Here is a 15,682-nt window from a genome sequence, read left to right as displayed (position 1 = left end):
GTAAAACTGTGGATGAAGAAGCTGGTGAGGAACGCATAAAAAGTAAATATGCTGCAATGAAGAGGAGAGAGAGGATGAAGAGAGAGAGAAGGAAGGGAAGGTGTGTGAAGAGGTGGGTTGAGTCAAAACATAGAGGTGGACATTCACTGACTATGCGCACCTCCCAGTGTTTTGTTAACAGCTCAAAGTGTTGCCATGGCGAAGAACACATCAGTGTGCAACTTTACAGGAAGCATTAATAGAAGCAAATCTGCGGCAAGCACTGAGTATGATCTCTCACTAGGGACCAGACAGTACCACAGGAAAGGGATTGATAAGGAACTCAGATCTATCGCCGATGCGGAAGCTCTCAGGAAGCTTTGTCGCGGCGCGAAGAGTCACATGATGCGCTCTACGTCAGAAAAAGCGCTAGGCCGAACGTGGAAATGTCCAATCCTGCAGATCAGGTACAAGCAATAAATCTAGAAACTCCTACGAGTAGTCGATCATAGCTTGATACCGGTTACATGTAGACAGGGTGTCAATCACTAACTGGGAATCGGGCACAGTTTATGACCTTGGCCAAGTATTGCATGTACACGGGGGGTTATTCTACAAATCACTTACACTTTGCTTCAACCAGCCGAGAAGGAGATCGCAGAGGAAAGCGAAAGACGATGAGGGTGGGAAGGAAGAGAATTGATATGAAATTGAGGAACAATATATTGATGTAGATGGCCATGTTCTTGTGATTTCTACAACCCAAGGCCTACTTTGTCGAAGACTATAGGCGCACCTTCTATCGTTACCCAAGCGATACCTGACATAGGGCAAATCGTAAGCAAAACCATCGTCGCAGCTATTTGACAGCACGACTCACCTGAATATACAACCAATTTAGTCACCACTTCGACATCATATCGGACACGAGGTTTCTTCACTTGCGAAAAGACCTCCGTAAAATCGGGTTCCTTTTCCTCTTCGTAAGCAGGGAAGGGTTCGGTTGAAGTATCTCGGTCTATGTCTGTTATGGTTCCAGGGCTGTTGCGTGAGATGCCAGTACCCATCATATGTTCATACTCGTCCAATTTGGACTGCTTTCGTGCCGATTTGGACGGCTGCGTCCCAGACATGGAGACATTTGCAGTGTCGCCGTCGTCTTCGGCAAATGAGTAATTGTGAGCGGTATTTGACAAACTTTCGCGCCTGCGCTTCTCGCGATATGCCATAGTCTCGTAGGCATCGGCCTCGGATTGAGGACCAATAGATATGGCTCGGCGGCGCGGATGGCGGATATTGGTGAGAATCGACGGAATATCCGCAAACGACGGAAGGACGTCATGGTCCTTCAGGTAAGCTGGAACGGTTTTATACTGCCTGTCTAATTGTCAACCAATTTATCCCTCATTCTTCGAAGTGGTGGGTGAAGACTTACGAAGCTCTGGTGAAGAATCGCCGAGGAAGCAGGAGACCCAACTTCTCCAACGCTCGAAAGATTGGAGGTAGGGTACGTAGGAGAAGAGGTTTCATGACCTCTCTCCAAGTGAAAATCAATAGGACACCCAGGACAAAGCGCAGGGCTGTCTTTACCAGGCCCAAATCTTTGTACCGGAACGGTATCGTAGCTGGGGAAGGCTCGGACCAAGCGATGCTAGACTTCGCGAAATGCCAGCAGGCCAGTTGCACTCCAATTATTACCCCTGCAAAGGCCACACTGTCGTCGAAACACGGACAATCGTCTGCTGGTTCGGGGTGAATGCGCACGAGGATGATTATCACTAGGACCACCAGCACGATTTGTTTCCCTGACGCTGAAAACACGTAGTCATCGAGAAGAGGCCCGTATAAATTTTGCACGAGCGTTATCAAAGCTCCGAGCAAGCAACCGATAATGACATCGAGAAACCCATGCATTCCACAGTAAAGGCGACCTAGTACAATGGAGGTGACGTAGAGATATGTCATGCATTGAAAGATCAAATTAATGTGGCTGCTCAGAGTCGAATCGGGCGAATTGAGCAGGGTGAGCACGTAGATGGCGACAGAGACGGCATTTGTCGAATGCGTTGAAGGGAACCCATACTCTAGCGCGGCTGAACCAGACATAGTAATGCGCTGCAGCGGAGGTGATAACGGGCGGGGAAGACATAGCAAGTCCTTGATGAATCCGCTGAAGAAGACCCCAGAGGCCAATACCTGCACAAATCTGAGCGGCGCAAGTAGTTAGCCGACATGGTTCCATTCCAAGCGATGAGCTGTTCTCGTTCTCGACGGCTCAAGAGCTTCCACCCCTCCCAGAGCACCTACCCACGGCCTAAATTCGTATAACCGCTCCAAAACAACATTGGCAAAAAGATCATGAAAAAGGTATGCGTTCCCAGGTTGGCGGTGAATGCGAAATACGAATCGAGGGTCGGAGTACGAATCTTCTCTTGAAACCAAGCCAGATAGGGTGTCTCATAGCGGACCAGAGGAAGTAGTTTCTGTCGAGGCACATAGCGCCATTGCGGCAGTCGATTCCGGTCTACCCAGCAATAGAGGAAAGGAGAATAGGTAAGCGAAGACTCGAAACAAGTAGTGTACTTCATTCCGAAAGGGAAACGTCACACACGTACAGTGATCTAGGCTCCGGAGCCCGGCATCTGGATTGCCATTTGCGCCCTTAACCATACTGAAGGCGGCCGATTCGAACAAGTGGTGTAATAGCAGTTCTCCCCATAGAGTGCCAGCCAGGTACGACGTCTCAACACACGCGCGAAATTATGATATTGACATCGCAATGGCGGATGAAGAAGAGGTGACTGAGCGATATGTCCGCTTGCACTTGAATTTTATGCTTTTTTCAGGGGACTTGGCCACTTCGGCGCTGACAGAACAGCAGATCAACGTGGGCGGGCCCACGATAATTTGTCCCGCGGCATAAGAGAGATTAGCGCTTGGCAGTCCAAGCGTCGCGATAACGATTGTGCGTTGGCCCCTTAGTCAGGAGCACGTGAGGAGTGGTACGAATACGAATCGATAATAGCAGCAACATAATCTATCTGCGCATTTGCAGCAATAATACCTTTTCTGCACCAGGCAGAAATATTAGAAGACAAGTTTGGTCGTCATATTAGAGGCAGTTTAGTGATGGCTACTTGGAGAAAGGTGACCAATGGCAACATCAAGCGCAGAGATATATTTTGGAGTARGCACCTTTGGACTCGGCCAGTCTTGACTCTTGAGGCCTATCTATTAGATCCAGCCTGGACAGTCAAATCGTCCAAGCTGAATCATCTGCACACATGGGCAGACTAGCACAAATCGTCCATTGGTCTGACTCTCCATGCTTTATGTCTGAGATTCGAGGTTCCCGACGCCTGGAATCACATGCAGGGAATGTTGCTTGCGCGCACTCTGAATACCTTATTAGCTGCAGACAAGTCTAGATCACCCTCAGCGCAGGAAGCAGGAAAGTCGCTCATTCAAAGCCAGGATATTGGGACTGGAGGTCTTCATATCCGAGGTAGCAAAGTCTGTTGTTGTATCCCTCTGTTTGGACGATTAAGCCGACACGTATTATTCATGACGAAAGTGGGTGAGAAAGCCTGGCAGGCGCTGACATAAAGGAGCATTAGCCGAGGGTATAGAGAGGTACCTCTCTAGGATTACAGGAAGTTGTAGTTACGTGCTGGGGTCCAATTCCAGTTACTGAGAAACCACAAGCCAGGATCAGCTTTCCGATCAGGGCGGCTCAATGGACCGCACCTCCAGTTCAGCCTGGCCAACGACAAGACAACGAAATATGGACCAGATCAACGGGCGGATCTTGTTTATTTATCGCTGGTACTCTAAAAATAAGACGAGAACTGAGAGCGTGCATGAATGAGGATTCTGGAACCAAAGAGTATGGTGCTAGGCTTGAGTGGCAGCGGAGTTTCGTGCGTCATTCCAGCCATGCGCGGTTGCCATGGCAGCCTTCCAGCCCGTAAACACCGCATTTTGAAGGCTGCAGTTTCATGTCACCTGCACTCGTTGTTGGAGCAGCAGCCATGCTCTACTCAATTGGGAGAAACGGATCTTACGAAGTGGCATCCCTTTCATCCTTCAATTGTTCCATATTTCAACCGCCCCTTATCCTCTAAACATCCACCGAGAGCATCAATTTACCATCTGTTTGTTCGAACCGCACGGCACCATCGGTTACCTGCGAGTCACCGGCGACTGGAAAGACGATAAACTCCGTTCTGCTTTTGATACGTCAGCTGGACCGTTACAGCAGCACCCCGTACATCAGAGAGATTTCTCCCTTTCTGGGTCGCTGGGTACCTCGTGCCAAATTTATTCTCCTAGATTCATGGACATGTCAGGACACATGTATGAAGATAGTGGCTACGCAGCGTCTCGACGCCGGTCGCTTGCAACTCCACCACCCTCCATGACTCCAAGACACAATCGGACCCGTAGCCAAAGTGTGAGGGTGAGTAATGGAACCGTCAGCACAAATACCAGCGTCTCAAGTGGAAGGATGTCGGAAGCCACAAACATCACTCAACCGCCAGCGTATTCAAAAAAGTTTGTGGTGGTGGGAGACGGTGGTTGCGGTAAGACATGTCTTCTCATCAGTTATTCACAAGGGTATTTCCCAGAGGTAAGTGTTTTATCCTTGAACGTCGGATTTGATGAGACTCATCTCTCACTGCTCTAACTTCTGCCTTTCAGAAATATGTTCCTACCGTGTTTGAGAATTATATCACGCAAACCACCCACCGAGCTTCTGGAAAGACAGTCGAACTGGCTCTCTGGGATACTGCTGGACAGGAAGAGTACGACAGACTGCGGCCCCTCTCATATCCCGAAACAGATCTTTTGTTCGTCTGCTTTGCCATCGATTGTCCTGCATCGCTAGAGAATGTCATGGACAAGGTATTTTACTCACCTCCCGTCTTCCTGCAACATCTGACCAACATGAACAGTGGTATCCCGAAGTACTGCATTTCTGTCCCACCACGCCTATAATACTCGTCGGTTTGAAGTCGGATCTGCGCGCGAAGAGGACTTGTATTGAACTCCTGAAAACTCAAGGATTGACTCCTGTCACACCGGAACAGGGCGAGGCAGTTGCCAGGAGAATGAATGCTTCCTATATCGAATGCAGTAGCAAGGAAATGCGCGGTGTTGATGAAGTTTTTGCAATGGCAGTCGATACCGTCGTGTCTGCCGAAGAACAAGACTGGATAGGCACCAGTCAGAGTAACGGCACCAGCAGCAAATTCGGAGGAGGCGGTGGTGGCCCCAGGAGCGGTACTAAGAAGGTTAAGAAGCGTACTTGCAAGATTTTGTAAATCTTGTGCTTCTTCTCTCCGCTGGCTTGGCTTTTCCTTGTTTCACAGATTTCCTTCAGCCGATTTCGGGGCCTGGTTGCCTCGACGCCGCGATGGACCAGATAACTCTTTTTTTGTACGTGACATGCTACCCCGAGCCGGGTAATAGTTGGAAAAGGAATATTCGGCTTCTGGCAGGTGTTGCGGCTTGTCGTTCCTTACTTCGGACATGCTGGTCAAGGTGGCTTTCTGATTTATGTTCTCTTCATGTTGCTATACCAGTTTGGTTTTGATGATTGTTACCATGAACCCAACGATTACCCTTTTTTGTCCTCGTTTCCATTTGCGCGATTGACTCTATTTACCATTTGATGTCTGTCATGAACTAGCCTGAGGCCACTCTTCTGCATGCATGGCATGGGTGCTTACCGGCGCAAGCAACGATCCCATGTACCTGAGAGGATAAACTATCAAAACTGATGATTCTAAACACGTGTCTGTTATTCCTGTAGCAAAATCCGACGTAGTAGTGGTATCAAATAGTGGAATATACAACCCAGTAAAATCAGTACATAACTCGTAAAAGAAGGAGAACGATCATCATATGCAAGACACCGTGTGCTTATACCGCTAGTGACTTGTCGATGCTCCCTCGGTGAAACTTTGATCGTGGCCTTCCTTTCCTTCCTCTCCATCATGTTGCCCTTCACCCGGCCTCGTCCCGTTCTGCTCACTCTCTTCAGAGCGGCCCATGAAGTTCTCAAACTGTGACCAGAGAGCTTCGACGGAACTGAACTCGTTGCCAACCTGCGTATCATGTTATTAACGGGCTGATCACTCATTGGTTTCGTTGTTGCTTACTGCAATGATACTTTCCAGGTTGCGGTTTAGGCGGTTGATGTTTTGGAGTACTTGCTCCATACCCTGTTGTGGTTCCATCAGCGTTGTAGTAAATAAAGTGACTCCAATCCGTCAAAGGAAATCAATGAAATAGAGATTTGAAAAAGTGCATAATGCAGTCATTTCTGTCTCTCATTCAGCGCCGGATTGCTTACCACTGCGATTTCCCGGACCAGTTCCTCCCGCTGCTGCTCAAAGACTGTCGGAGTTGACCTCCTCGGTGTTGTTGACATTTTCCGCGCTGTCCAATTGTCCTGCCTCCACAAGGCACAGGTCGTCAATAAAATCACTCTGCCTAGTATCCGCCGTAAGGAATTGATCGCAAAATATTATATCTTGTGTATATCGTGGAATTGTCTGATTTGTTCCTGAACGCGTTGATTTGTTGCCATTTTGCGCTTTGTGGCTGATGCGGGGCGGAAAGTGGCAGTATCTAATTGGTTTTGACCGCCTACCTTACCGCTTGTTTGGATGTCGTGGTTCGCGATGGTGGTGGTTATGTCCTTAAAAGAGATTGAACAGGGAAATGCTGCATAACATTTTTCATCTTCAAGGACATAATTGCTACATTACCCTTGCATAGTGACATGGCATACCGATCTCGCTACGAAGTAGTTGTTAGGTCCAGTGTGGAGGTTCGGCAGTTACAGCAGAAAGAATGCATAACTCACTGTGCCTCTGAAGCCTAAGATCGAAGTGGCCATGGCAAGAGCCAGCTTATTTAAGTTGGCCGTCTCAGGAGAGAGTCCACAACTGTGCGGCCTTATTTTTTTGGCGGTATTGGAAGGAGCTAAGCTGGCTACAGAAATCATTGTGCAAGGACAACATAATGATCCCCAGTTCCTTGGAAGATGAAAAGCATGCTGCCTGTGGACCACGAATAAATGGTATTAGAAAGAAAGGGCTCGTTAGAGGGAATCATAGTTCCTTTCAGGATGCTGCAGGAAGGAGCTCAAAAGCATCACTTTTGTTCTAAGACCTGAGGACTTCCAATGATCCGGAGACAAAATGGGATAGCAATGACAAAATGTCGACATTCTCTTCAAGCTGACCCTGAATGGCCACGCAGCTTCTTAAAGAAAACTGTGATGACCTGCCCCTCTCAGGCCTGTCCTCAACAGTAAGAGCCAGACAATTAGTGGCCATTCAATGCACGAAAGTAGTCACAGGTGAAAGAAGACAGAACACATTGGAGCCTCACTTCCAGCGCGCGCTGTTTGATATCAGCTTATTGCAGAGAACACAAACAAGTAGCAAACACAAATTCCCAGAAATCCCCTTAACCCCACAACACTTATCTCCCATCTCACCATATAAGAACCTGACACAAGCTTCTCCATTTTGTTGAAGACATTCCTCACCTCAAACTCAAGCTAGTCTTTCCTTTCCACCTCCCAACCGATATCGTGTGATTGGACCCCTAAAGAACATCAAGTTCCATCTACAGTCAGAGTTCGACAGTATGGGCAAATTGAACAGCCTATTGCTGTCAGACATTGATGGCTTCGACACGGAAGGACGCGCACTCCTCCTTGAGATTATTGACAAACTACGCGAGCTAGGTATCAGCGAGAGCGTCTCACTTCCCCAGGTAACACATCCATTTTCTCACGCGTTGGGCTTTGTTTGCTGAAAGAAATGGTAGCTAGTTGTTGTCGGCGATCAATCAAGTGGAAAATCCTCCGTCCTAGAGGGGATGACAGGCTTCTGCTTCCCCGTGGCCAGCGACTTGTGTACTCGGTTCGTAACCCAGATTGTGCTTGTTCGAGCCCCAGGGAGCGAGGCAGGAGTCCGGATTACAATCATACCTGGTCCAACAACTCAGACGGATGATGGGTACAAGGCACATCTCTTAGGATTCGAGAGGAAGTTGGCGGAAGACGATTTTGGGAGCGACGCTTTGAGGCAAATCTTCAATGAGGTAGGCTCATACTCCGAGCATATTGTGTCTCGGCTGCTTAGACGCACAGGCTGCAAAACACATGGGCGTCCCGGGGCCTGACACTGAGGACTTGATGAACCTGGACAAGCGATTTTCGGATGACATTCTGAGAATCGAGATTTTCGGCCCTCAACATCAGAACTTAAGTGTGGTGGATGTGCCTGGGTTGTTCCACAGTAAGTATGACCCAAAAGGAGATTGGTGCTTGTGCTGAGCGAACTTGCAGACCCCACAGACGACCAGATGGAAGAAGATCGCGAGACAATTCGCAATATGATCAAAAGCTACCTCAATGATAAACGAACCATTATCCTGTTAGTAGCTATTCTTGGAACTAGAATCCGAGCGCTGACGATCTGTTTAGGGCAGTGATGGATGCGAGAAACAATTTTGCCAATCAAGAAGTGTGAGTTATCCAACATGTCTATATGGGGCATATAGCTGAGGGGTTTAGATTCTCTATGGCTCAGGCCGCAGACCCTGCAGGGGTTCGCACTGTCGGAATCATTACCAAATGCGACGCCTTAGAGCCTGGCGATGAGGGCAGGGTAAGTTGGCTTGATTCTACCGAATGCAGACGTGTCTAATTGATATAGGTCCTGAAAATCGCTAGAAATGAAGTCGAAAGGCTGACTCACGGTTGGTTTGTCGTCCGAAACCGCTCAACAAAAGATATCAAGGATGGCATGACGATTGACGGCCGCCACAAACGGGAAAAGGAATTCTTTTCCACCGTATCCCCATGGAACACTCTTCGAACAGACAGAGTTGGGATCAAACAGCTGAAGGTTTTCCTGGGACAACTTCTGTATGCGCATATCCGTGGAGAGTTCCCCGGTGTCGTGAAAGACATCGAAGAATTCCTGCGAAACGCGCGGCGGGAGTTGGATCAGCTGGGGCCTTCGCGACAGACAGCTCCAGATCAACGACGTTATTTGACTCAAATTGCCGCGAAATATGAGCGGGACGTGTCGAACGCGCTTAGTGGCAGCTATGATTCCACTCTAGAACCGGGCAGTATTTTGAAGCTGAGAATGCACATCAGGAATCTCAACGACAAATTTGCAGAATCGATGGCCCGTGATGGTCATACCAAGATTTTTCAGAAGCTTGACGGTGGGAGAGATGAGGAGTACGAACGCCCCGGGCGCGCGGAAGACGATGACATATATGACTGGATTCGGAAATCATATCGCGATTCACGGGGTGCCGAGCTGCCAGGTATGGTAAATCCCAGTGTTCTTGAATGTATGTTCCGGCAGCAAACCGTGGCATGGGAGCCGATTGCTACCAAATATATCGACGAGGTAGCTAGAGCCGTTGATGTTTTCAATCAGACAATCTTCGACAAACTGATCGGCGACGAAGAGGTCAAAGATCATCTAAGAGCACGTCTCCGCGAGCAAAAGCAGGAAGCTGTCAACCGTGCAGCATATGAATTGGCTAGTCTACTACAGGGTGAGAGGGGCGGTATCTTGCAGACAGTCAATAACTATTTCGCCGAGACGTTGTCCAACATTCGTGAGGAGCGCACTTTCCAACGCCTCAAAGCGAAGGGTTTTCGCGACGGCGGTTACGTGTCTCTCGAACAAGTTGTGGGTGCGGTCCACCTTAGCAATGAGGATCAAGCTGTTGAGAATATCCACGATACTCTCAAGGCATACTACAAGGTTGCTCTGAAGAGATTTACAGACAGCGTCATTCTCCAGGTAGCCGAACGTCACCTTCTTGGGGTCAATGGACCCGTGAGGACGCTGTCACCTGAATTCGTTATGAACCTCGAGGATAGCGAGCTCGAGCATATAGCCGGTGAAAGCTATGTGACGTCGAGCAAGAGAAACGACTTGGCTTCCAAAGTGGATCGATTCCAGAAAGCCTTGCAAATTGCAAAGTCAGCCAATGTCTAGGTTTGCAGCCCAAGGATCAGGCATGACAGCAGCTTCAATACCTGAAATACCGAGCCGAATGCTCGCAATGACATTCCTGTTTCTGGCGTACCACAAGATTCATGTCAATGCTAGGTCTGAACTCATCATTACTTATGTGGCTCTTCCGTCTGTTTTGCAGGCCATAATCGTGGTATTCGTCCACTTAGATTAGAATGACCTACTGCGTTCAAAATGATAGTTTCTTTTACGATAAATGAACTGACAAAGTAAGCGAGGACCTGTGGATTCCCTTCTGTGGTTAGTTTCACACTATCCCTATGGCGTAACAAACTCCGACTTGGAGAATATCCTTGCGTGTCTGGCTGTTTTGCTTGTCAGAACAACCGTAATGGCAATGATTACTTTGGCATGACAGAAAAGTTTGCAGTTTGGATAACGAAGCGTCTTTTAACCAGTAGTGTCAGCCCTTGGCTGCTTTAGCTCATGGTGTGACTGGATTTCCTGCAGAATTCGCTCACAATTGAGCCAGATACGATGCCGATTTTTCAGAGCCAAATAGTCCTTACAGTCTGCGTCGTATCCTTCGACTGCAGAGGCTTCTTTTAGCAGATTAAGGAGCTGGTCGAAATGAACTTCGGTCCTCTGTGGTTGAGGCATTTGCGATAGGAACCATGTCGGCACACCAGGGCACATATAAGTAGAGACCGGATTTCCAGAAACTGCGTGGCAGGTCTTCCGCACATGTTCTGAAATGAGGATTTGCTAGGAATAAGTTGAGCACGGACTGCGTCAGGAGCATCTCCAGTATACGTAACCGGAGTTCGCGGGGAATCAACGAGAGAGGATCCGTCTGTACGGACGTCGTCGAGATCAACTCTTCATGTGTCTTGTCCAGGTGAAAGGCAAATGACAAATCGGAGCTGGACTCGGATGACGCCTCGGTGATCAAAGGCCTGAAATCGAACGGTCCGTTGGAATCCATGATAGTCCACTGTTATCCAGTTAGCTTCTTTCTGCTCCTATTGATTTGGGATAGAAAAACCTCGGTCGAAATCGAACCGATCCTCATCGCCGAATGTATCGACGTACCCCCAGTCGAAAGAGGGATTCTTACGAGCCGACGGGCCCAATTCCATCATTGAGAGGAAGCCGTGCAAATCCAACGGGCGTGTAGCCGAGACAGTATCTCCATGGACGAGCTTCAACATTTCCCAGCTGGCGTCATGAACCAGGACCCCATCCGTGTTGCATTCCAGAAAGTTAACCCCTGGATCTCTGGGGTTCTGCAGGCGCGGGTAAAAGAAGCAACCGGCCAGAGGATCAACATGTTCTGCCTAGATCATAGATGAGAAAGCCCGGTTCTGCGTATAGCGTCCGTGCAAAGTGTGAGTTTGAAGACATACGAGAGGAGACACCATAGGCAAGTCTACCGAGTTTTTCTCAGTGAAGAGATGGGCATCTGGGAGTTGGTGCGTCACCAGGCGAATGTCACACAGCCACTGACTCCAGCATGTCAGTAACGGCTTCTAAGAACGGGTGGCAGTCAGCACCTTGATGCCCTTCAAACGGATATCCCGTGCATCGTATCCCAAGAACACCTTGCAGAACCTCGATTTCGTGTTAAGCTTTTTGATTTAGAATTTATGTTGTTTTTACTTCTGTGCCGGCGTACTTGCTTACGGCCCCCTCCGCAACTACAGTAATCGTCGTTTGTCTCATGCTCAACAAGTTGGTCTTCTTCATCGAGAAACGGTAGAAGGACCGTTTGATGAGTCTCTTGTATGTCGGAGGACTGCCGCAAATATTGCAAAAGATATGGACTGCTTCTTCCTCCATTACTATTCACTTCCATTTTCGAGTTTGAGTTTGTCAATCAAGCTAAATGACTGGAAGTGAAAAACGACTGAAATCTGAAGCGCTGGGACAAGCCTCTCAAGAATCATCCATGCTCATTCTACTGATATTTCAGTATGAGTCATACTTTCATTTAAGCCTCCTGGCAAACTGCAGCAGTTTAGCTCGTGCCATTCGGGATAGCCTCATGTCTTCCCAAAGAGGCAACATAAGCTCCAGCGATCTTAACCACGTAGGGTGTAGCCAGGACTTATGTATCCTGCCCTGTCTAGGTCCGCAAAGGAATGTCGAGACTAGCCATATATGAACTTCGATCAATCAATCGCACTACGGTTACAAAGTATCTATTACGGAGTAGTGTAACTAAGTGGAGGGAAGGTATGGACGATGTCATATCAATAGTAATAAGGTAGATTTAATATCATTCCTCTGAGCCGCGCATAAGCACAGCAGGCAGGGACTATGATTTCAGAAGAATCCAATATAAAGAATGACTGCGACTGGTCTAGGATGTAGTCAGTGGCTGTTGGTTATATTACCTGTGTTTGCCAAGATAGAGACAGGTAGTCGATGTGCGTCATCTGTCCCATAGGGTCAAGATATGGAGAAGAATGAAGGGGCGTAGAGGGAAAGGAACGCTTTAGAGTTTCAAGTGGACGAGAAGTCTCACTGTCTCAGTCTGAAGAAAATGGATGCGTCGAGACCCTCTTGGGTTCTCTGATGCGGTCATCATCGTTCTCGACTCTTAGCGCTGGGAATGAATCCCGAATCCGTAATGGACAGGTTGGTGAAACAGGACTGTTTCGACTTTTGAAAGTTATCGCATGGCGGTTACAAGGCACAACACGCTAGGAGGCTCCTGTTTGACTTTCTGGGATGGGACCACGGATCCTCGAGAAAGGGTAGCCAATTTAATGCCAGTGTTCGGTCTCAAAGTTGAGAGTGCGAATCAGCTCGGAAAGACCCGCTGATCAACCACAGGACGTTAAGGAGTTCGTGTTGATGTGGAGTTGTATGGAGTGGGACACAGAACACGGACATCTTTCTGCTTCGAACAAAGGTAGTCTAGTGTCTGAGGAATGTCTGATTGATAATCACCAAACCCTTTCGAAACAGACGAACCATCGGGCTGCTTCATCCTCCACCTCTCATACAATCATCAATCCTTATTTGCTCGTGCGCAGCCACATCAGCAGCGTACGCCATTTTCGTCCCCAAGCGCCCACTTGGGGTTCTGCTGCGGTCAGCCACAATGTAAAATAGCTGGGCGATCGTTGCCAGTACGAGACACAGACCCCCACCTGTGCATGGTAGGGGATCATCATACGCCGTGCTAGTGATGCCGCTGAGCAATAGTATCCCGGCGCCAGGGATCTGTGTGTCGCGTTAAGGTCATTCGCACCAGAAGGAAAAATTCTAAACCCCGCAAATTTGGGATTATCAGCTGCATGTCCATCCTCTTCAGTCACGGGGGCCGGTGGCTGTCGATGTTTAAAAATGTTTATTCCTCACGCGGGTGTTTATAATCCTGGAATACCCTCGGATCCCTTTTGATCTTTCGTTGCTTCTGTGGAAATAGTATCCCACAGCCATTGTCTATCATCGTCGCTTATTCTCAGTGAACAAATGTCTTTACCTCGCCTGGCAGCATCTCTCAGCATACTTCCATCACTGTCAGTCCGCTTCTGTTGACTCACCACTGCACTGGGGCACCACACAAGCAAAGTCCATTACAAACATCTACAGCAAACACTCGAAAATGCGAGACATGCCATCCAAGTTCATCGAGATCCTCGATCCCTCAGATAACCTGCGCATCTCTGACTCGGACGTCCGCCTCGAAGATGTCCTAGCCGATCACGAGGCCATCATCACTCGTCCTCGCTCCGCCACCAAGGCCAGTGACCGATCAGACCGGGATAACTCCTCCTCGCCGGCGCAGCGTTTGAAAAGACTAAGCACTATCCTAATCACGCCGCGACGACCTTCCCCATCGTGATCGCTATACTACGGTCCCAGGACCAAGTTCAGGTATACTTCAGTTCGGGATAGTTGACTGGCTCAACACATTGACTCTTGTTGGCTGGAACTTGGTTGGAAATCTTATGTTACGATAATGACGTTACGAAAATGAGCCCTCCTATACCCTGTGCATTCTGCTATACACTTTTCCTTCTCCTTGTTGTTCAATAACAGTCGACCGGTCTAAGACACGCAATCATCCTCCATCATGTACTACTACATCATGTCTTCTTGGATCATACTGCGCCACTGCACCCAACCGAATTCGGACGGATATCCGAAATCGCCACTGCTGGCGTGGCCTGTATAGCGTGACCTGCAAATCATCCCAAGTGCGTTGACATACCTTACTCATGAATAGATATATTGACGGATATAATGGGATAATGGGACACATTGCGTACTCGGTGGAGTCCGAAGGTGTATATGTCGATCCTGATCATCTGTTGTCGATCAGATATGCCGTTGATCCGGACATACACATACAGCCGAACCAAGCGAACTATTTTTAGGTTGATTACAAAATAGATAATATTCTGCTTGAATGACAGGAATAAAGTAGCCTAACTAGTCTACCTCTTCTCGTACAAAGGTAAATATTATCTTGATTTGCACTCCAGCGCCTGTGACGTCATGGGCGTAGACTCAGCCCCGGCGTGCCTTGGCGCCTAAACATGTACCCTTTTGTCATCTATGATTGCGACGATAACTTATCAGTAAGCAGTAAGAAAGTATGCTTTGTACGATGGGGACGATATGGGCAGGCTAAGGATCCCTGTAAAATTCCTAGCTCAAGCAATGCCTCAATCCATAAATTGCCACACCCAGCGCACGCAGCACCGAAGCTGTTCCTCCGCCAGGATGATATCAGTCTCCCTACCCCGCCGGGGTCGTTCGAGTAACTCTTCAAAAGGAAGGACGAGAGGAGCGCCAGAAACAGACTCGGAACTGATTTCAAGAGTCTGCGCAGCGTGAGCTTGCATAGAAGCCTCAGGCTGATGAGATACCTGATGTTGATGTATTGGCGTGCGCTCTTGCTGTTCCCATTTCTCGATAATCAACGTTCGTCTCTGGCGATTTATGCCAAGAACTAGGACCATCCGGACCTCGCCTTGGGAGTTGCGCAGCCACCATCTTGCCTCTTCGCGGAGCCGGGGAAGTGACGCGGTGATGCCTGCTTCGATAACCAGGGTGGGCCAGGCCTCGCGGTCTCTCTGGATCCGGGCCTTGGGAAAGAGACATCCATCCGGTTGTTTGCCCTTGGTCCTTGCGCAGAGAAGCCTGGTGGTGGTTCCGCCCCATGAGAATTCCGCGGTAGGGTCCATTCCCATGCGGTTGCAGAAAAGATCGATCTGGCGGGTGATGTTGATCGTCATAACATCGTGCCCGTAAGTGAGGATTTTGATGACGCCGGCGGTGTTGTCGAACATGAATCGGTATGGGATGCCGCTCAGGGCACGTTCTTCGCTGTCAAGCTCGATGCAGGCTTTGGTGGTCAGTCCGAGAACGAGGATGAATTGGTTTCCGTCTCCTGTCTCGTTTAGGGAGTCGTGGACTCGCTCCGCTGTTTGCTGAAGGTTTTCTAAGGTAGTGAATTGGACGAGGATATGATCTTCTGGCAGATTTGCCGTCAGTTCTTGACTGGCCATCTTCTAAAGCTGTTAGTGTAAGGTGCATTCGCATCCTGATGCGTCTTGCCCTTTATGGCTGTGGTTCTCAATCGAGGAGATACCTCAACACTGGAGGAGCATGCAGGAAGGGTAGGAGCTTCTCAAATGGAACAGATGAGCTTA

General features: G+C 48.7%; 6 protein-coding genes across 6 annotated transcripts; 3 read left to right on the top strand and 3 right to left on the bottom strand.

Annotated features, from left to right (window-relative positions):
* Positions 1-734: 734 nt before the first annotated feature.
* On the bottom strand, positions 735-2,649 carry Aspvir_003694 (PAP2 domain protein; the record flags this gene model as incomplete). The annotated part of the gene is made up of 5 exons (XM_043266944.1): positions 735-799; positions 860-1,356; positions 1,415-2,185; positions 2,287-2,503; positions 2,595-2,649. 5 exons carry the CDS (start codon positions 2,647-2,649, stop codon positions 735-737), a joined length of 1,605 nt encoding a protein of 534 aa, XP_043122879.1.
* A 1,666-nt stretch (positions 2,650-4,315) lies between these two features.
* On the top strand, positions 4,316-5,303 carry Aspvir_003693 (Rho4-like protein; the record flags this gene model as incomplete). Its single annotated transcript, XM_043266943.1, has 3 exons — positions 4,316-4,609; positions 4,681-4,884; positions 4,935-5,303. The coding sequence occupies 3 exons, from the start codon at positions 4,316-4,318 to the stop codon at positions 5,301-5,303; spliced, it is 867 nt and encodes a 288-aa protein (XP_043122878.1).
* A 609-nt stretch (positions 5,304-5,912) lies between these two features.
* Positions 5,913-6,415, bottom strand: Aspvir_003692 (DASH complex subunit DAD1; the record flags this gene model as incomplete). Its single annotated transcript, XM_043266942.1, has 3 exons — positions 5,913-6,089; positions 6,144-6,206; positions 6,338-6,415. The coding sequence occupies 3 exons, from the start codon at positions 6,413-6,415 to the stop codon at positions 5,913-5,915; spliced, it is 318 nt and encodes a 105-aa protein (XP_043122877.1).
* Positions 6,416-7,644: 1,229 nt separating this feature from the next.
* Aspvir_003691 (dynamin-like protein) lies at positions 7,645-10,031 on the top strand (the record flags this gene model as incomplete). The annotated part of the gene is made up of 7 exons (XM_043266941.1): positions 7,645-7,773; positions 7,828-8,103; positions 8,153-8,300; positions 8,351-8,438; positions 8,489-8,530; positions 8,579-8,672; positions 8,721-10,031. 7 exons carry the CDS (start codon positions 7,645-7,647, stop codon positions 10,029-10,031), a joined length of 2,088 nt encoding a protein of 695 aa, XP_043122876.1.
* Positions 10,032-13,626: 3,595 nt separating this feature from the next.
* Positions 13,627-13,866, top strand: Aspvir_003690 (uncharacterized protein; the record flags this gene model as incomplete). Its single annotated transcript, XM_043266940.1, has 1 exon — positions 13,627-13,866. The coding sequence occupies one exon, from the start codon at positions 13,627-13,629 to the stop codon at positions 13,864-13,866; it is 240 nt and encodes a 79-aa protein (XP_043122875.1).
* Positions 13,867-14,692: 826 nt separating this feature from the next.
* On the bottom strand, positions 14,693-15,538 carry Aspvir_003689 (uncharacterized protein; the record flags this gene model as incomplete). Its single annotated transcript, XM_043266939.1, has 1 exon — positions 14,693-15,538. The coding sequence occupies one exon, from the start codon at positions 15,536-15,538 to the stop codon at positions 14,693-14,695; it is 846 nt and encodes a 281-aa protein (XP_043122874.1).
* Positions 15,539-15,682: the final 144 nt, after the last annotated feature.

Source organism: Aspergillus viridinutans, assembly GCF_018404265.1.
Source record: "Aspergillus viridinutans IFM 47045 DNA, scaffold_2, whole genome shotgun sequence".
Taxonomy (NCBI): Eukaryota; Fungi; Ascomycota; class Eurotiomycetes; order Eurotiales; family Aspergillaceae; genus Aspergillus; species Aspergillus viridinutans.
The sequence above is the reverse complement of the archived record's forward strand: the minus strand, read 5'-3'. Positions and strand labels throughout refer to the sequence as shown.